Here is a 20,672-nt window from a genome sequence, read left to right as displayed (position 1 = left end):
ATGAATATACAAACTCCGTGCTCTGGGCATGGTGAACTGGTTGACAAAGAGCACTGATAGAAATTATCCCAAATCCAAAGCTCGCAAGCCAACCGTTTGCATTCTTCTACAATTTAGGTTCAAGCATTACCAATCTAGGTATAATCACTAGACCAATATCATATCTACTTTAATTTGGTCAAAATATAGCCAAACTCAATTACGGTAAGGTCATCTTACCCCTAATTTGACCATTTAAGCTACCTACACCATGGCAACCCAACTCATTCATCATCAAATACATTCCAAGTTACCCATACCGTTATTTCATCCAAACATGAACTATTCCATTCATTCTCGACATTCAATTAACTCTCGATTCTCAATCTTTCAATAATAGAATTTCGAAGGATGAATCACAGTTGAAGTGAATACCCCATAGAATTATGACAGAATTATATATCCCTTGAACCAATTGATGTTTAATCAACTGCCGAAATCATGAAACATGAACAAAATCATAAATTATCTATCTAATGGTAATTATATCTTTATACCAAGCTGCATAATAGAATACCAATACAATTAACAAGTACAGGAGAATCTACCTAGTATATAGCAATTAGTATACCTACTTATAGCAAAACATGAAACAGTAGACAGAAGCCTGCTTTAAGGCTATAAAAAGATTGATTTGATCACGAGTCACAGGCAATGAAGTTCTTTCAATCACAAACATATAGAATCTAACACTATTTTCCATTTAAATTCTCATGATCTCCATTGCCAAATGTACACCAAAATTTCCTAGAATAATATTTTCAACTCCCATTAATACAGTAAACACCATAAACTGAAGAAACGGATGAAAAAACATATAGGACTATCTCCATTGTATAATATTATTTAATGATGTACTCCATGACTGAAAGTTGGCTAGAAAAATTCACTGTCCAGCTATAATGTTTTTGGAGGAAAACCTCAGTCCAGATCGATTAACAATAAGTATAATTCACAGAGATATATCAAAATTAACTGAACTGTTCCTTATCGTTTCAATCTAGAAAACCTGTTTGGCGGAAAACAGCATTGCGAACTCGACAAAGATCTCTCCCTTTGAGTGTTCTTCCCACGCCTTCAAGCACCGAAAACGTGGTTTTAAGTGATCTAGCTGATCCTCTGGCAACGATCTCATGCGGAGGAAGCATCTCATCATCGCCGTCATCATCATCGATTTCTACGTCAGCAAGGTCACTTCTCGGTGCCTTCTTCGGCATCATCGGCACGTTCACTGGCACTGAGTGTTGGAACTTCCTCACCGGCATAGTTTGTGAATAGTTACGGTTATAGCTATGTTCTCTATCCAATGGAGGTTTGGGAATCGTAGGAAACCCTCGAGAAAAAGCCATCGCTGATGCAACCGGCGGTGAATGAAACAGTTTTGTACTAGTAGGTGAGGAAGTTATCGAAGGTTTCCGATAAACAACAGGACGGTTAAGTTTCCGGTGATCCTCAGGCAATGCAGCGAGAATACCGAATTTCTCCGGCTGAAGGAAAGTTTTCCGACTACTGATTGAAGAAGGAGAAGTAGAGCGGCGCTTAGGTTCAGTGAAGTCTCCTATCCAGAAAACTTCATCTTCGTTCAGCTCATCATCAGCGATGGATACATCTGCATCGCCGATAGCACTATCACTCTGTGGTGGAGAGAATACGCCGAGAAATCGATCGGAGGACGGCGATCGCCGGTGGTGAAAGCTAACGACGCCGTTACTGTCCATCAGAGCTTCTCTCCTCTTCTGTTTTGCGGAGGTGTGAAACTCTCAATTTATAAATAGGCACAGGGGCTCTAAAATCACCTGCTCCAGCTTTATTTTAACGGCTGAGATTACTCCTGTGGGACCCACTAGGATAATCAATGGATACTCTTTAATGAAGATTAGGTGATAATAATAACATGAAAAAAACATAAATTATAATTTATGAACTAGTAATAAATGCATAATGTGTATTTTTATATTAAAAAAATTATGAGAAGAGTGAAAAATCCGCAACCGCTATTTTGTTGACGCAGAGTAAAACCTTCAGTTTTATGTTATAGCTTGCAAATTACGTAAGAGAGACAATCTGCACTGGGCTCAATCAGAAAGTAAATTCCTTGCTTTCGGTGACAAGAAATTTCAAACTTGAGACCTCCAATATGAAAGTCAGAAAAAGTAAATTATTTAGCGACTAATTGAAGTAAATTGAGAATTATGATTTCTGCATTATTAATACAATATTCGGATAAAATCAATTATAAAATTCGTTCAATAAATAAAATTAAACCACATGTTCAACTTCACTTTTTCTTATTAACAAGGACTTATTTCAATGACATATTATAAGAAATTTATTCTACATATCTCCTAATAGTAAGGGTGCGGTTTTTATTAATTGACTTAACTTATTCCATCTATAAAAATTAATTGAATTGTGACAAGTTAATTGTAACATTATAATTATAAAAGATAAAAATTAGAAATTTGTCAAATTCATTTTTAAGTTCAGAAAAAAATGTAAAAGATGAATAGAAATAAAGTGACTTTTATTATAAATTCACACTCTAAAAAAAAACTTGTCACAATAGTTCAAATTATTTAAACTGATCAATATTTAAAGCATATTTTACTATATTTATATAAACTTTAATTAATATTTTAAAATGCATTTCACTTATCGATATAAGAAAAATTACATCTAATAGTTATTTTTTTATATTTATTTAGCTATAAAAATCACTTAAATTAACTCTATATAAATCATGATGTAACTATTTTGGGATGAAAAAATTAATATTAAAAAATTATTACAAAAAGTTGAAATTATTATAAAATTACTATTTGTGCTGATAATATTTAGAGGTGCCTCCTTTTTCCAAAGATTTTATATTATATTTGGAAATAAATTCAACATTGGACCCCATTAAGGAGTAATCATCTGATTTCATTTTCATTTCATTTATTTCCTTTTGCTGGTTTTCAAATGTTGGGTCCACTAAATTAAAGGAAATATTAACATTCTTATCCAGGACACAAATAGTATTTATTACTTTAAAAAAGAAAAGAGACAAGAAATTTCATATTTAAGTTTTCTTATCACTATTAGTTTTATAAATTTTTAGAATTTTTCATTTTCACTTGTACTTGCTCATCAGATTAATGTATCTAGCACATCAGATTAGTATATCATATATAAAATTTAATGTATTTTACTTAATGACTAATGTATATTGTTACACCATTAAAACTAGGCAACAGATCAGAACGGGATCATCGGACTGGAACAAACTGGTATCAGATCGAACCGGTATCGAACCGAAACAACAAGTTGATCAGTTTGTCGATCGGTACCCTGATGAATCGAATCGAAATTATCGGGACAGATATTCGGTTCCATTCCGTCCCACTATATACCGGAACGGACCAGAACGAACCGAAATGCAACGGACGAAATAAACGGGATGACACATCTAGTTATTTCAAAAAATATTTTTTTTTAATTACGAAAATATGAATAATTTTTTAAAATTTTTTTTAAGTTTAAGTTAATAGTTTTAAAATTTATAATGTGATTTTTTACTTAATTTTATTTTCAAGATACTTTTTTAAAAAAATTTACTGATTAAGTTTGCAAGTTAAGTTTAATTAAGTTTTCAAGATTAAAATCTTTTGAGGTTTATAAGTTATTACTTATTATTTATTAATATGTTATAATATATAAATTATATTTATAACTTTTAGTTTAAATAACTTAAATTTGTAATTATAAAAAATAATTACACAAATTATAAAAAATAAATTATAATATATAAATATATAATATAAAATTAATTAATAAATATTAATTAATTAAAATCGGATCAGAACCGAATCAGAACTAAAATAAACCGAGATAAATGGATACTGGTACGCCAGCCAAACCTCGATTCTGTTCCGTTATGTGTATCGATTCAGGATGTCCTGTTCTATCCCGTATGCAACGAACCGGAACAGAATCGAACCGATACTAATACATGTTTCATTATCCAGTCTTACACACCATATTAATGAATGCTTATAATATTACTGTTGAAAAAAATAACTATTTTAGCTCCTGGTCTTTATAATGGGGTTTATTAATAAGGACAGAGCTAGAGTTGTAGTGACAACTGATTAAATTCAAAAGTAATGATTTAAAACTTGATTTTATTTTTAAATAGTTTTATTTGAAATTTTAATGAATAAATTTTAAATCCATCAACGCATGAAAGAGAGAACTCTCTCTACAAAAAAATAATTAAACTAAATAAAATTATCTTATATTTTACTTTCCATATATATATATAAGTTATAAAAAAAATCATAAAATGAATATTATTTTCCGTCAAAATATGTGCAACTCTAATTATTATATGGGCGACTTTATTTATTAAAACTTTAACTTGTTAAAATAAATTGATCATCTTATCTTATATTTTTGCTCTACGTGTGAATCATAACATGAACAAATAAATATGTCATTGATGGATATTGAATAAGGTAGTTATTAAAAATATATTGTAAAATATCTTTTCGAAAAAATGAAATATTAAATGAGATAAATTAATTATATTACCTTGATGCACACTTAAAAATAACTATTATAAGGAAATTAAAATAAGAGAGATAAGTTTTGATATTATATTCACAATGAATTTTTTCTTTTGTCTATGTTTTAGTATCAGCAAAAAGTTTGATTGTTTTAGAATTTTTTTTCAGTTAATTAATCTATGTATTAGTAATTTATGTTAAATTATTTTTATCTTATTCTGACTAGATATAATTACATAAATTATAAATTAAGTATGCATTAGTTTGTTTGCTTTCAAACTTACCTTGTATAATAAGCTAAGTGAATTTTCTATATTGAAAAAAAAAATAGATATTAGTTAATGAAAAGCAATTAATTAAAATATCATTTATTTACAGCAATGAGTGAATTTTTCTTATGTCCAAATTAAAAATATCAATGTAAAATTTAAAAAAAAAAAAAGTTAGATTGATTATGCCATTTTGATTACATGAACAAGTCCTTTATAGTTTATTGGATAGTTTTTTTCAAGGATCTATTAGTCAATTTAAAAATCAATTTATTAATTTATTGATATTAGATTAAAAATGCGATTGATAAATAAATTAAAATTTTATGATTAATGACTCATTAATGTTATAGTGAATTATTTAATCTCCTTATAGAATAAATCGTTAACTTGTAAAAAGGTATCACACTAACACTTTTTACTTGGGTATATTAGCATTGTTTGATATTTTTACATCATATATAATTATATATTTTAGTCCTAAGACCGTAAAATAAAAAATATGAAAATACTTTTTTTATTATTAACTGTTATAATATTATTAATCACTCTATATACATATATATATATATATTTCTTGTTGTAACATAGAAGTATTTTATAATTTGACTGCACATAAAATAGGTGAGAAAATCATTTTAAAGGTGTGTTTATATAGAAAATAAAATTGCAAATGTTTGTTAATAAATTATACGATAAATGTTAGTCCGTTATCAAATCAATTGATGTTTTATGGTTTAGTTATCAGATTATTAAAATTTTAAAATCAATATCCATCGGGTCAAATTGTTAAGCGAAATTATCCGTTCGATAAGCAGTCCTAGTTGTTACTTATCATGTTGTTATTTTGAATATAATATTTATTTCGATTGTTATCCAAATTTAATTATATTGTATCACTAAAATCATTGTTACTTGTCATTTTTTTTTTCCATTATATATAGTGAGATTTTTTTTTTCAAAAAGAAAAAAAAAATTAATTCTATTAAGGTGGTATTAAATTCACTTGCAAAAAGATTAGAGGGCAAATAATTACCCGTAGAGTTAAAGTACTAAAGCGAGTGTTGCTGCCAAATTCAGAGGAAATTTTATGTATTCAGCCTTTATATAATTATCAGTTTGATGTTTTATATTTTTACTTGTTACTTGTTATCTAATAATTATATTTTATACTTTATTCTACTTTTAATTTAAATATTCGTCATACACATTTTAATAGATGCTTCCTTTAAATAATTTAATGCATAACATTAGGTAGAGTAACAATTGAAAACAATACAATACATTTGAATACATTCAAATGTTGCATTCATCAAAGTATTACAATATGATATAATCCAATTAAATACAACATAACACATCATAGAATAATATGTAACTTCCATTTAGTGCATAATAACACTAGTAATTAATTAATACTTATAACTAAAAAACGAAATAAAACAACTCGACATAACTAAATTCCCGACTAGCAACCAAAATGATAACAATAAGCTATTTATCGTAATTTCAAAAGTGAAGTCTTATGAGATTTGAGTACTATACTCAGAATTAACTCATATAATTCTTTTTGACAAATCCTTTAATAAAGAAAGTAATAACGTAAGTGAAAAAATAAACAACAAACTATTCTAGAAAATAAATAATGTATTTTATAGAAAAAACGAACAATAACTATAGAAAAATAATAATATAATAATCAAAATATATAAACGAAACATAATAATAGAAATCGAATAACAAGAAAATATTGGAAAAATATATATATATATATATATATATATATATATCATATGTTTCACATGTGTGCTACACGACTCTTCCATTAAAACCCAAAGTCACGAGTAGACCTTTGCACAAACCGCAACCCATCGCCACCGTTCTCCGGTAGCAACTAATCGCCGAACAGCCATGAACACCATGGTAATTGTGTGGATTCCGTCATTATTTTGAATTTGTAGTCAATTTTTCGAATTTATAAGGATGAATCTTCGTATTGTTTGATTTTGAATGTTGTATAATGGTGCAGCAACGAAGTGGATCAGGTTCGTTACAGAGCCCTAGATCTCCATCTTCACAAGCGCCGTTTTTATCAGTATCAGTTACGGATCCAGCTAAAATGGGTAATGGAGTTCAAGCTTATATCTCCTACAAAGTCATCACTAAGGTCGTTGATTCATTGCCTTCTCTTTCCATTTACTAGTTATGCTTATACATGTTTAATTGTATAGCTAGTAGTAGTATTATGCTCGAAGTTGCTGGATTAGGGCGAACGTCAAGTTCATATTTTCTAAGAAACCCCTTTATGGATCTCGAACTGGGGTTTCCTGTACTTCAGAGAAGCTAATTGCATTAAGGTTGACTGAATCTATGATCAAATTCAATAATATCTGATAAGACTAAGAATAACATATAGAATCAGAGTAAACAAATGGAAGGACTTCCTGTTGGATGTATATTTGGAAAGATGCAACCTTTAAGCTTGGCATAATTTACATGAGTTTGAAGAGCAAAACGTCTTGATTTGATACGATTGACATTTGAGATTTTGTTCTCATGGCGATATGAAGTTTGTAGTTCAAAATATGTCATCCATAGAAAGAGAAACTATATAGTAAGGTGGGGTTTTTAAGAGACGTTAGGAAATTGGAGAGTCGAATGTTACACATGGATATATCTATGCTTAGTTATTTATTGTGCATATCTTGATTCTACTTGTATTTCATTGTTTAACCCTTCCAGGAGTTCCGCGAATAAGTTAAAGAAAGGGTAGTCTTATACTTCTAATTGCAAAGGAAGTTTTGAATTCTTCTTTTGATAGGGGTGCTGTGACTTGAAATCAAGGTCTCTGCTCTAAATTCTAATACAACAAGTACACATCAATATAGGAATCCTTACAGTGCGGGTTGCACAATTTAAGCCCGTCTTATCAACTTGTTTTTGTTGTGAGAATTCATCATAGATTGCTAGTTGTGCGCTAGTTATTAACCTACCACAATCCTCCCTCTTTATCTATGTTGGGATCAGCAATATAAGTGAACTCACTCATGCAAAGTTAGGACCTCTACTGTAAGACTATATTGGATAGTGTGAAGTGTGAACTACTTATTTAAATTTTGAGTTATATTTCTATTTTTTTCACTTTATGCCCGCAACAACCACATCAGTGTTTGCATAAACCTATTTCTTTTAAGTCACTTGCTCTATTCTCGCTGAAACCTTCTTTAATGTACTTGGGAATAAGTACTTTATAGATACTTTTACCATCTAGGATATTTGTACTTCCGTTTCTCTCGTTCAGTTCTAAAGATCTTTTCCCCTTAAAGTATGCTTTTATACACATAACATATTTAATTTGTTGGTCTTTTGGTCATGTTGTAAGGAAAAGTTCTTTGATATTTAGTGGGGTGGTTTTAGTTTGGATCTTGAGGCCTGAAATGTGAACCTCATAGTTTGTGTTAGTGTCCAGGATTGATTGAGGGTATAGGCTATAGCCTTGAACAATCCTTCTTACTACATGAGTTAGCTTTTGAGGTTGAGTTAGGCGAAAATTCATTTTTCTAATAGGCTGAACAAGCAATGAAACAACTACTTAAGTACGTTTGAGACTCAATTTAATCTCCAGAGACTCTTTTTGGGTCCAGAGCTTACGCATCCCAATCCCTGCATCCAATGGATGTTATTTTGCTGAACTTAAGATTCTATAATATTCTGCTTCTTCTGTTTGTTTTTTTCTCTTGCCCTGTTTCTGGAACAGACATTCATATGTTTTTTATCAGCAGAGTATAGTATATACTTCTCATGATTCTCCTCGAGTTCTCATTCACCATTTTTCTTCAAGACAGACAAATTTGGCAGAGTACCAAGGGAATGAAAAGATTGTGATTCGACGTTATAGTGATTTTGTATGGTTACACGATCGGCTTTTTGAGAAATACAAGGGTATTTTTATTCCTCCACTTCCAGAGAAGAGCACTGTAGGTATTGACTACACTTCTTTCTCGTGCTGGTTATCTCTTTGACTTTTCTCTAACTCTAAGTGATTTTAAAACCAATAGGTGTCCAATATGTTCAATCTTGAATCTGTTGATTTATCGTTGCTTGTTGGAAATGACTAAATGAGACGGACAAGAATTGGGAGTCATGTAGGCGGAAGTTGTTATAGATTGACATAATTAACTGTGTCAAACATGTGTAAGGATGTCTGTGTTTTGGGGCATCAATCCCATTTTCTTTGGAGAAGTATAGGTTATAAAGATTTAAGTATTGGAATCTATCAAGGGGAGCCACTAGCTTTTGCACCAATAAAATGATCTTATTTTCAGGCATTTTGTGATTATTATTATCTACCTTCTTGCAGAAAAGTTCAGATTTAGTGCAGAATTTATTGAAATGAGGCGCCAAGCTCTGGATGTGTTTGTAAACAGAATAGCTTCACATCATGAACTTCGGCAAAGTGACGATTTGAGAATCTTCTTGCAGGCTGATGAACAGGTAATAAAAGTTAGTTTACTTTGTTGAATAGAGTTCATATGTTATCTAACCTTTTGTGGAGGTATTCTTATTTGTCTGGTGTCTGTGATTCTGATTGTTAGTAAGCCACATCATTGAACGTCTCTCGTCTTTATCTTGTACTGGTTTTGTGGTCTCTTTAATTTGTGTTACTTAACCTTGAACACACGCCATTGAGGGATCAACTACTGTAATTGATCCTAACTCTTTATTTCTATTAACTAATTGAGCACTATCTTTGAAGAATCTAGGGGCCATTCAGTTTATAGAATAGTTATGCAAGGATTAGTAATGCAAAGATTAGTAAATCAGGGATTATAATGAGAGATTATCTCTTGCTGGAGGATTGGATTCTATACTACAAGTTAGTATACAATGTAAATGTATAATTTAAAATTTATTTACTTCGTAAACATTTTTATTTACTTTTATAAGGTTAGTTTTGTGATTTCAGTACTTTTAATTCATGTGCAGGGTTATTAATATCCGCATTCTTATTCTACATTCCATTTTGTGCAAAAAAAATACACAGGTTCATGTAGAGCTTCTGCTTGTATTATTTATGAGGTAGACAAAAGTAGCAACTGAACATTGCACAAATAACCACCGAGTTTAGAATCATGCACCAGTTGGCTTTCAGGGGTTTCTCGGTTGTATAAAAGCTGTATAAAATAATTTTGGATTTTCACTGAGTGCCAGATTTCTTATTTTATATAATTACTGCTCACCATTTTTGTAAAAAAATAATGTTGGTTTTATATGACCCTTAAAAGTATATTGATTTGGTTAAATAAATGCACTTTTACCGGGCAGATTTGGGGGAGCATATTGGTGTAATGAGCTTCTAGAGTAATAAACTAGTCTTAGCAGATCTTCGGTACACTGGAGACCTTATTTTTATTGATTTCTTTCAGATTGGTATTTGAGGACATCGCCTGTCAAAGTTCTGTTCTCTTCAATTATTAAATGCTTTAGGTTTTAAAATCTGTAGGAAGAGGTCATGTACTCTGTACTTGAACTATGTCTAATGCATTTATCATATCAGCTTTATATATTTCCTAATATTGTAGTTTCATCTTTTTCTTAAAAGTGGTTCATGCCTGTTGCCTTTTCTTCAGACAATGGACAGAGCAAGGTTCCAGGAGACTGGTATTTTCAAGAAAAAGCCTGCAGATTTGATCCAAATCTTTAAGGTATCTGACAGTTGAATATAATAATACAATTTCCGAATAATTATACTTCCAATTCTACACTTAAAATAATTTGATCACACTTATTGAAATTAATCCTCCTTCTTTGCTTCTTCTTTGACAACATCTCTATTGATGTGATTTACTGTTATTTAATTGTTCATATGTGGGCCTGTGGTGCATATAGTGTGTTTTTTTTCTTGATCTTTTTGGTATATTAATGGACTTCAAAGTTCAAACCACATTTGGCTGACGCCACTGAGTGAGGAATATTACAATGGTTTGTGCACAGGATTATTCTTAAACTAACAGTAAGTCGTAAATGACAGGATGTCCAATCTAAAGTGAGTGATGTTGTTCTTGGGAAGGAAAAGCCAGTTGAAGAATCAACCCCAGAATATGAGAAGATGAAGAACTACATCTTTGAGCTTGAGGAGCATTTAGCTGAGGCTCAAAAGCATGCATATCGTCTTGTCAAGAGGCACAGAGGTAGGAAAATCTAGTTTAAAGGCATTGAGTACTCTGTGCAAGTGTATTTGCACTTCAGATATTTAATTACTGTATTACAGCACTTTTTATTTCAGTCTCGTAAGGAGATATCTATCTGATTCTCAAGCAGTAAGAGACATGGTGATTCAGGTGCCATGCCTTCTTCGACCCTGCTCGCACCCCCTTCCTTGCCTATAGCTAAGCTTCTAGGAGGATTCATCCTATACCTTCATCCCTTAACCAAGTGGGCTAATTTTTTGTGCCCGAGAAATAGTGAAAGGAGTCCATCATCAACTTTTCTGAGAGAAAACAAGGTTAACCAATACATTGGAGAACCTGTGGATGATGAATTGTTGGTGTGAATACAAAGTTACCCTTGTCTCAAAAAAACTTGGAGACCCTGCGGGGCTCACGACTTTGGTTTATCATCAACTTTTTTCTCTTCAATGGGAAAGTGTACTTTTGTAAATTCAAATTCTGGATTGGAGAAGATTAATGTAGAAGTGTTATTGTGTGAAGCTAAGTTCCATCTGCAATTCTGTCAGGGAAGAGGTGTGTGTGTGCGTGTGACCTAAATTAGTTAATAACGGTTAAGCCATTTGTAGAATGTGTTCTGGAGAAACTCAACGTGAACTAATGAAAAGCCTCTTCTATTTCCTATCGTGAAGAAAGGGAACAATATGAATGGCTCAATGTTTTTTCCTTTGCTTATGGCCAAACTGGCTGTAAGAAAATAGAATATCAGGGGAGACAGGTACATTTTTATTCAGTTATGTGATCTGTCACATAATGAGGATGCAGAGAAGAAGATACAACTCAATGTAAAGTGGCAAACTGGGACAGTATACCCCAGATGCAATTTGAAAATGAGGAATTTCAAATGTGAACTGTTTGGTCAAACACCGTCTCCGTATTTGACATATCTTGATCTCCTTCTCTTCGCCTCACAGTGTTCAATCCGAAGATGGCATATGACTTTTGTTATCTCATCACGTGTTTGTGTTTCTAAACATATTGTGTGCTTTACTTTCCTTTCCTATCCTTATGTATATGACAAACTTGTCATTTTGTCATTCCAAGCAGCTGACTTATGGTTTTTCTTGTTATTTCAGAGTTGGGCGAGTCTCTCTCAGACTTTGGAAAGGCAGTCAAGCTTCTTGGTACTTGTGATGATGATGCCCTTGGAAAAGCATTTTCAGAACTTGGGGCAAAGTCTGAGATAATATCAATTAAGCTGCAGAAAGAGGTATTTTCAACAAAGAATAACCCATGGTCTTTTCTCTTGTACAAAATTAGGTAATGATAACAGGCAATGCTCTGTCACTCAGGCCCACCACCTTTTAATGAACTTCGAAGAACCTTTGAAGGATTATGTTCGAGCAGTGCAATCTATTAAGGTGAGCAGTCTACTTTGCTTGTAAGAAAAAGGTGTTAGTCACCAATTAAAAAAAGTAAAAGAAACAGTGTTATTTACCCAACAAGTGGATGGAAATTTTCAGTTCAGCGTCATCAAAGGCTAAAAGACAAAAACGTGGGTGCATTAGTGAAGAAAGCACATGATGAAGTTAATTATAAGCACATGATGAAGTTGAATAACATGCAAGAAAAAATAATATAAAGATAACTTGTAATTATATGGGTAGAGAAACTGCAATAATTGTTATCATGTACATTATTTGAAGTAAATCTGTATCAACTACATTCAGATGCCATCACAATTTTTAATTAATATGCAATGGTGCAATTTTAAGTATTTTCTTAAGATCTAAGATAAATTATTTTTCATACAAAATATATAATTTTCTGTTCTTGATCATTTAGTATATCCATATGTAACATTTGGGTAACAGTACTAGATCATTTTCCAACCCTGGTTTGAGCTGAGCTTCAGGACTCGGGCATGCCTTAAGGCAATAAGGTTCAACTTAAACAAGGTGAAGCGCCAAGGCTGCCCTAAGCCTTGCTTCAGGACTTGAGTACATTTGACAAATACTGCATCCTCAAAGATAAATAACTGTTGCATCTGTATTTGTACTTTCAGCTTTTTCTTTGCTAAGAGTAACCTAGTGTTCTGTTGCTCTCCTACACTAATATCCGTGCTAACTTTGAACAGGCTACGATAGCAGAGAGAGCAACTGCATTCAAGAAACAGTGTGAACTGGCTGAGACAATTAAGTTTAAGGAAATTGATTTGTATGTCTCAACATCTGTACTGCTCTTCCCCCTGTTTTGTTCCTTTGGTGGTTTTTTAAACCTGATCTTGGTTTGCATTTGGTGGTTGTTCTGTTGAACTGTTGCAAGTTTTTCCTTCAACTATGTCATATTTATACACTGACCTGGTCTATGACACTACTGCATTCTAGGTGTATGGGGAGGGTTTTTTTTATTTTTTATTTTTTTATTTTTATGGGAAGGGTTAAATATGCACTATGATATCTTAAATCTGATAAACAAGGCTTCATTCTGTTTTACTGTTAGTATGGTCTAATCTGCTACTCTTATCATCCAGGCATGTTTAGTGTGAGATGTGGTTTGATGTTGATGTAAATACTGTCTAGGTCTTGTTTTACTGGAGAAGTTAACAAAAAATTTTAATCGGCTACAAAAAATTTTGCAGTATGAGAATTTGCTGTATTTAATTAGTTTATCATTGTCCTGCATGTTGTATAAAAGTACAACTTAATTGCTGATTTCACCTACATTGAGCTCAATGTTATGATTGGGTTTATTAGCCATCATGTTGGCCCCTTGATTTGCGTAGGTTTACATGGGTCCCTCTTTTTTCCACCCCTCCTCCCAACCTCAGCCTATCTCCTCTTTCTTTTGTGAGAATAGCCATATAGGTACTTTTACTCTGCCAATGGTATATACTGTTGCATAGTATTATGATTGTTAGAGTAGAAATAAGTATATACAATCTTAACTAGAATTGGAATCCTAGTTGAAAAAGGATTCTAATGCAGTGTCTATAAAATATAAATAGGGTCTCAATGTAATAATGTAGATACACGATTCAATAATGTATTTCTCCTGTATTTCTCACAATGATGACAAACCATATATGTTTTTTTATACAAACTTACATAGATGGGACATCAATGGAAGGCCTTTTAGCATCACGTGTTGAACTGTAACTACTAGGTTCAAGATTAGATGGTGCCAAGTGTGTATTTGATTTAGTGAAGAGTGAAGAAATTACTTTTAAGAATTTGATTCACTGAAGAATGAATTGAAGTCACTTTTTGCAATTTTATTTAATGTAGCGTCCTCCTTGTCTTGAAAAAAATCGTTGACGTCGTTCTTGCATATGTAATATGCATATCTTAGGTGAAAAGTTACCATTATAAACAGCGACTTCTTTTTCATTCCTATCCTGTTAATCTGTGAAGTAAAGAGTCGAAACATGTGTTTGTTGTTTTATCTAAAACAGGGAAATATGCAATCCTCTTAATAGTCTTGTTTAGTCATTTGCGCAGTATCTCAGAGTCCCTGTTCTGAAGTAAAATTCGTCTCTTGCCTTTTCATTGCAGAAATAAATACAAGCTGACACGATCAGAGAAGTTGGCTGAGGCTGAGCGCGAGTATGAAATGGTCAGTGTGTTCAACTTTTTTTTTTCCAGTTGGCTAGTCGTGGAACTGCCCAGACAGGTACTTACATTGTGTTTCTCCGGAATACAGCTTAAGGCTGAAGGGGAAGAAACATCGAGAAGATTTGATACGATAGTAAGGCTTATGAACGAAGAGATTGTCCGATTTCAAGAACAGAAGACATCAGATATGGGACTTGCTTTCCATGAATTTGCTAAGGGACAGGCGCGGCTATCTAATGGCATAGCAGATGCATGGCGAAGTCTTCTTCCCAAGCTTGAAGCTCACTCTTCATAGTAATTTTACGACAATATGAAGACGGACTTCAGCACGATCTGCTCTCGACGTTGAGAGCATGAATGGAAATTGTTGCATTCAGTTTGCAAAAAAGGGTGTTGCTGCAGCTTGGTGGTTGTATGAACTTTTAGTTAGATACTTGTGGATCTTGTACAGCAGCAAAGAGAGGAAAAAAAACTGAGAAAATAGCTTCAAATTAATTTCTTTTTATCTGACAGGCAAAATAAACTTGTTTAATTCATAATTTATTTTATCTTCCTCGTCCTTTCGAAAAAATCCCATTTTCCATGTTTTTATATTTGGATTCAGAGTGAGCTATGATTCTATACTATTAGCTAAACTCTTGTTTGCAACAATATTGCTTGTATATATAACTTTAAGATCACTTTTAGGGTTCGTTTGGTAGAGTGTATTAGGAAAAATAATGAATGCATTAACTTCTTGTATTAGCAATATCTTATTTGGTGCATTTTTCATGTGTTTATTTATCATCTCATGTATTTCTAGATATTAATAATGGAAAAATAATGAATACATTCTATTTAGTATTATTCTTTTATACTAAATTAAAGGACTCTTTAAACTCCAATGCTAGATCTATGCGGGCACATAGTTTATTAGATAAGGTAGATGATCATTGAAACTCCTGTCTAACTACGCGGGAGTTTCCATCTAACTAAATCCACTCGATATTGTCGTCTCAAAGATTTAAGTTTCGGCTATGTGTAGGATTTGAGGAAGGATTGAACCAACGTCAAAGATGTTTCCAGTATTGGCTAATGACAACGAATTGTTTTAGACTACGAATTTATAAAAAACAAAAAAAGATAATCTAATACATTAAGCTTTCACTATGCATAAGGTCCGAGGGTCAGATCAGAATCTTTTACTTCCATAAAAAAATGATCAATCTAGTGTACTTAGCTATCTCTATGCAAGAGTCCAAGGAACGGATCACAATCATATTTCTATTTTAAAAAAGGGAAACTTATATAAATATATTATAAATAAAAAAATATTTATTATTATAGCAATAATATTTTTTTTCACTTGATCATTTTTAATTCATTTATAATACAAGTTTAATACATATTACAAAGAACAATTTATTATTCACATATAATACCAAGTTTTAATGATGGATAATACATTTATCACACATTTTAATACAATTATAATACAATTTGACAATTTTTTACCAAACAATCATAAGATATTTCAAAAACAATTATAATTCAAATATATTGCATACATAATTCACTTTCAATGCATATTACAGATTTATCACAGTATTACTATAAATGATAACAAACAAAAAGTATCGTTAAAATCAGTAATTATTTTTAAAAATGTATTAATTCATGTAATTTTTTCCTGGACTAAGAAGTAAATCTTTTTTTTGTATATTATTTTTGGTAATAATCTTTTGTTATTTTTTATTGTAGACTGTCCACCACTGATTTGCAAAAATCCCTTATCCTATCTAAATATCTCATCAACATGTTCATAAAAATAACCACTTCTAACAGCAAAAAAAATAACAAAAACTAAAACAACAACAACAAAAAGAAAAAGGGTAAGACAATTAGCCATGTCTTCCTTAACAACCAAACAATTTTTTCACATAACACATAATTCTCAAGTGCAAATTTGTCCAACTAGGTCTATTCCTCCTTCAACTTTGTTCATCACCAACACTAACAATAGGTTGTTTAACCTCAGTGAGTTTTCAAATTATCATAATTTGAGTGTTGTGGTGAAAGCAAGTGGAGGAGATGGACCTAATGATCAAGATTATGAAGATGGGGTTTCTTTGGGAACAATGAAATTGCCAAAAGATATTGATCTTGCTAGATTTGAAACCCTACTTTTTCAGGTATTGCTTTTGATTGTGAGTTTGTTTTCAAAGACAGTTAAACGAGCTTTAGAGCAACAATAAAGTTGTTTTTGCTTATTCAGACGCTAAATGCTTGTTTTAGGGTAGACTGTCTACATCACAGGGTGTGACCCTTCCTTGGACCCTGCTAACACAGGATGATTTGTGTACCGGACAGCCTTTATGTTGAAATGTTTTTACCAGGGACGCCTTAAGCGTATTAGTTATCTAAAACAAAAATCAAACGGGGCTTTAAACTTAAATTGTTAATATTTTTTTTTATAATTGATTTCTTCTGGTTACCATGCTTATTTTAAAAATTATATTTCATGAGATATATAGTACTACAGATATGTCGAATTTCTTCTAATAATCTCTTCATTTTTCATGAAATGTTTACTTTTTCTACAAATAGTATTCAATATTTGTTCATAAATAATAACTTATAACCTATTATTATTAAAAATAGAACGCCTTAAATTTGAAGGCCTAAGACACATGTCTTTTTTTTCAACACTGTCGAACCACCCCTGATCTTCACTTTTGTTTGTATAAATTTCATTTGATTGCAATAAGTATTTTTAGTCTATCTAATTAGAAGTGGTAAGAAAAGAGTGTGCTAGACTAGTTATAGAATCCCTAGTGGTTCTTCCCTTTGAAACCATAGATTAAGAAAAGTGAACTTTTGTTGTGTTTATGTGTTTGTTTTAAAAAACTTCAACAACCACCAAGAGGTGTGGGAATGGTAAAGGTTCTTTCACCTTTTAACCAGAGGTCTCGGAATATGAATTATCATATGGTTAACTCCGAAGACCTAGAGGTTCAAGAGAATGGCTAATTAGTCATACTGGTTTATAAAGAGTATTCAATAACCACTTAAGGACTCGAGGCTATAGCGTATGAAGCTATAATATCCAAACAAGAGATACATTAGTCACATTTCGATTCATTTAGCAGCAAGTTTTGTAATGAAAGGACTAGTTTACTGTTTAACACATTTGTTCTCTTAGAGAATCTCATTTCTGCATACATCACCTCGAGAACAAGAACAGAACGATGGAGAATTGAAAAGAAGTCATAACAAAGTTCCATGTTCGTGTTCGTGGACTTTGTGCATTTTGCAGATGACCTTTGTTCATGTTTGGACTCTGTGTGCATCATTTAACATGCAAATTCTCTGTTCAAGTGTCAACATAGAAAGGAAAGACGTCGTTTCTACTGATATCTTTGTATATAAACTGGATTAGTGAGTATACATATATATATATATATATAACCGACTCCAACTTATTTGGGATTGAGGCATAGTTGTTGTCGTTTAATGCTAGTATGTTAATGTTAACGATGCTTTGTTTTGTGACTTGCAGTGGGCTAACAGCCTTTGTCAAGGAGCTATGTTGCCACTACCGGTGCCTCTAAAGGTAACTCGTCCTCATTTCTAAGCTCGATATACTGTTTCTGCATTCAAGCAATGCAGTCAGTAGGAGAGTCATATCATTGAACATCGGACTATATACAACCTCGAGAACATTATTAACCAATCAATCGAGATTCAAAATATAAAGAAGTAAACATCAATTGTCCTTTATAACAAAAAAATAGGCAGATTCTGTTTTCTTTTTCCTGTCTTTCGACTTATGCAGAAGAAACTACTAGTCATTCTTACATTCACAGACTAAACACTCGAAATTGTTCGTGTTGTATACACAATGTTCATCATCAAGATGAGACTTACTTTCGTATACAGGTTGATAAAATTCCTCGCGGAGCCAGAGTTTGTTTCATTTCAGTTGATGATGCTCAAACTGAAGTTCTTGCATATATAGACTGTATGGTTTTCCCTGCAACTGAGACTTCACCTCCAATATTTCGAGCCATACGAAATGGACCCTCGAGAGATAAGGCGCCTCCCGGTGAGCCAAGAATCATGAGAAGCCTCTTAGGTGCCCTTCAGAAGTCTGTTGAGATAGCTAGTGTTTGAAAGTTGGGAACAATTTTTTGTATATTTTTACAAAACTTCTCTCTTTCAACACTCTTTTTTATGTATAAAGAACATTTCACTTCTTTAAAACTCAATGAAAACTTTATTACAAGTGAAGAATCTTGAGTGTCATACATAGCATGTAGTTAACTTGAAGTTAAAGACTTGGTATCCCGTCTGGTGTTCGGTACGCACATTGGACATCTATTAATGTGGATATACATTGTGAAAGATTTAGTTTCTCGGACGTTTACTAATGTGGTTATACGTTGTGAACGATTTAGTTTTTCGGACATTTTCACTAATGTGAATATACGTGGTGAAAGATTTAGTTTCCCGTACAGACACATTGGACATTTTTAATACATAAAAAATTCGCCACGCTCTCTTTAAAAAAAGAACTCAAATCTAAGACTTCTGTATAGAGTGACCGAAGGATTATCATATTTGTACCTTTTTCTTTTCTTGTTTAATAGTATTTATTTAAAATTATATTAATATTTTAGAATAATATATTTTTTAGTTACGTATCAAAACAAAAATATAAATAGAACACCCACTCATCTTCCTGTAAATCATTTTTCAAACATAATATTTTTCGGCGTACCAAACATATTCTTTTAATGAAGAAAATATCGTATCAAATTTCACTTCAAATTTCTAATAAAAGTTTGCTGTATTAAAATAGAACGTGTTTATAATCGCCAAAATTTCAAAATCAATGTTATAAATATTATTAATTACACTTGTCATAGATAATTAACTATAAATATTTTTATAGGATCTTTTTATGTTATAAGTAATGCTTTATATACGAGTTATGATAATTCGTAGAAGTTAAATTCGACCTCTTCCAAACAATTCTATCAGCTTCTTAGTATTTGACATTTCTATCCTTGATGAAATGAATATTTTAGACGATAAATTTCTAAACCTTTGTTTTAACTTTTATATCAATTCTAACAATTTTACATAAATTAAAACAAAAAAAAAGGATAATTAATCGAAATACAATATAATAATAATAACCCAATCTCTAAGTTAAATTCAACTATATGAAACTTCACTTCTTCATTCTTTTTTGATTTTTCACTAGATATTGACATTCATGTTTAAATTCACATCGAAAAATATCATATATTAAATATACAACACTATCCAATAAAGGGTACTTTAAATAATTTTTGTTCGATCTTTATCAAGAATGAAAAAACTCAATTGTTTAGGGTTGGGCATAAATATCAGAAAACCTAATCGAATTTTTTTGATATTTTGATTTCGATTTTTCGGTTTTCGATTCGATATTCGGTATACATTTTTGTATTTTTTGATATTTTGATTCGGTTTTCGATATGTAATTTTGTGTTAGTCGGTATTTCGATTTACCAAAATATATTATATCATAATATATATTTATATTATATTAATTACTAATGTTAAATAATAAATATTATAATTTAAAATTTAAAATTAAAAGACACCTCTTTGATGTAACTATTTTTAGTCCATTAAGCTGAAAAATCAAACAAAAATAATTTGTAAAATTTTAAAGGAAAAATTACATAAATTAATAGATTTTGAAAAATAATTACTGATTTTAGCGATACTTTTTGTTTAATACCATTTATAGCAATATTGTAATAAATATGTATTAAAAGTGAATTATGTATACAATATATTTGAATTATAATTGTTTTTGAAATATATTATGTTTGTTTGGTTAAAAATTGTTACATTGCATTATAAGTGTATTAAAATGTGTGATAACTGTATTATCAATCATTAAAACTTGTATTATATGTGAATAATAAATTCTTCTTTGAAATATGTATTAATCTTATATTAAAATGAATTAAAAGTGATCAAGTGAAAAAAAATATTATT

The 20,672-nt window shown here is 31.2% G+C and overlaps 3 protein-coding genes across 3 annotated transcripts; 2 read left to right on the top strand and 1 right to left on the bottom strand.

Moving 5' to 3' along the window:
- Window positions 1-845: 845 nt before the first annotated feature.
- On the bottom strand, window positions 846-1,806 carry LOC101246370 (protein S40-7). Its single transcript, XM_004246438.5, has one exon. The coding sequence runs from the start codon at window positions 1,755-1,757 to the stop codon at window positions 1,035-1,037; it is 723 nt and encodes a 240-aa protein (XP_004246486.1). The 5' UTR covers window positions 1,758-1,806; the 3' UTR covers window positions 846-1,034.
- A 4,842-nt stretch (window positions 1,807-6,648) lies between these two features.
- LOC101246655 (sorting nexin 1) lies at window positions 6,649-15,476 on the top strand. The gene is made up of 11 exons (XM_004246439.5): window positions 6,649-6,778; window positions 6,885-7,022; window positions 8,701-8,836; window positions 9,216-9,349; window positions 10,486-10,560; window positions 10,887-11,046; window positions 12,159-12,292; window positions 12,375-12,443; window positions 13,160-13,239; window positions 14,577-14,637; window positions 14,725-15,476. The coding sequence occupies exons 1-11, from the start codon at window positions 6,767-6,769 to the stop codon at window positions 14,929-14,931; spliced, it is 1,206 nt and encodes a 401-aa protein (XP_004246487.3). The 5' UTR covers window positions 6,649-6,766; the 3' UTR covers window positions 14,932-15,476.
- Window positions 15,477-16,369: 893 nt separating this feature from the next.
- LOC101246952 (uncharacterized) lies at window positions 16,370-18,908 on the top strand. The gene is made up of 3 exons (XM_004246440.5): window positions 16,370-16,807; window positions 18,175-18,228; window positions 18,555-18,908. The coding sequence occupies exons 1-3, from the start codon at window positions 16,523-16,525 to the stop codon at window positions 18,786-18,788; spliced, it is 573 nt and encodes a 190-aa protein (XP_004246488.1). The 5' UTR covers window positions 16,370-16,522; the 3' UTR covers window positions 18,789-18,908.
- The last annotated feature ends 1,764 nt before the right edge of the window (window positions 18,909-20,672 follow it).

Source organism: Solanum lycopersicum, chromosome 9 (assembly GCF_036512215.1).
Source record: "Solanum lycopersicum chromosome 9, SLM_r2.1".
In the NCBI taxonomy this organism is placed as follows: domain Eukaryota; kingdom Viridiplantae; phylum Streptophyta; class Magnoliopsida; order Solanales; family Solanaceae; genus Solanum; species Solanum lycopersicum.
Note: the sequence above shows the minus strand (reverse complement) of the source record. Positions and strands in the feature narration are given on the sequence as shown.

Bases quoted from the DNA above. Each gene is read 5' to 3' on its own strand.
- LOC101246370 (XM_004246438.5), bottom strand. From the start codon at position 1,757: ATGGACAGTAACGGCGTCGTTAGCTTTCACCACCGGCGATCGCCGTCC.
- LOC101246655 (XM_004246439.5), top strand. The intron at 10,561-10,886 runs GTATCTGACAGT...CGTAAATGACAG, and splicing joins ATTTGATCCAAATCTTTAAG to GATGTCCAATCTAAAGTGAG. The intron at 12,293-12,374 runs GTATTTTCAACA...TCTGTCACTCAG, and splicing joins CAATTAAGCTGCAGAAAGAG to GCCCACCACCTTTTAATGAA.
- LOC101246952 (XM_004246440.5), top strand. From the start codon at position 16,523: ATGTCTTCCTTAACAACCAAACAATTTTTTCACATAACACATAATTCT. The intron at 16,808-18,174 runs GTATTGCTTTTG...TGTGACTTGCAG, and splicing joins TTGAAACCCTACTTTTTCAG to TGGGCTAACAGCCTTTGTCA. The intron at 18,229-18,554 runs GTAACTCGTCCT...TTTCGTATACAG, and splicing joins CACTACCGGTGCCTCTAAAG to GTTGATAAAATTCCTCGCGG.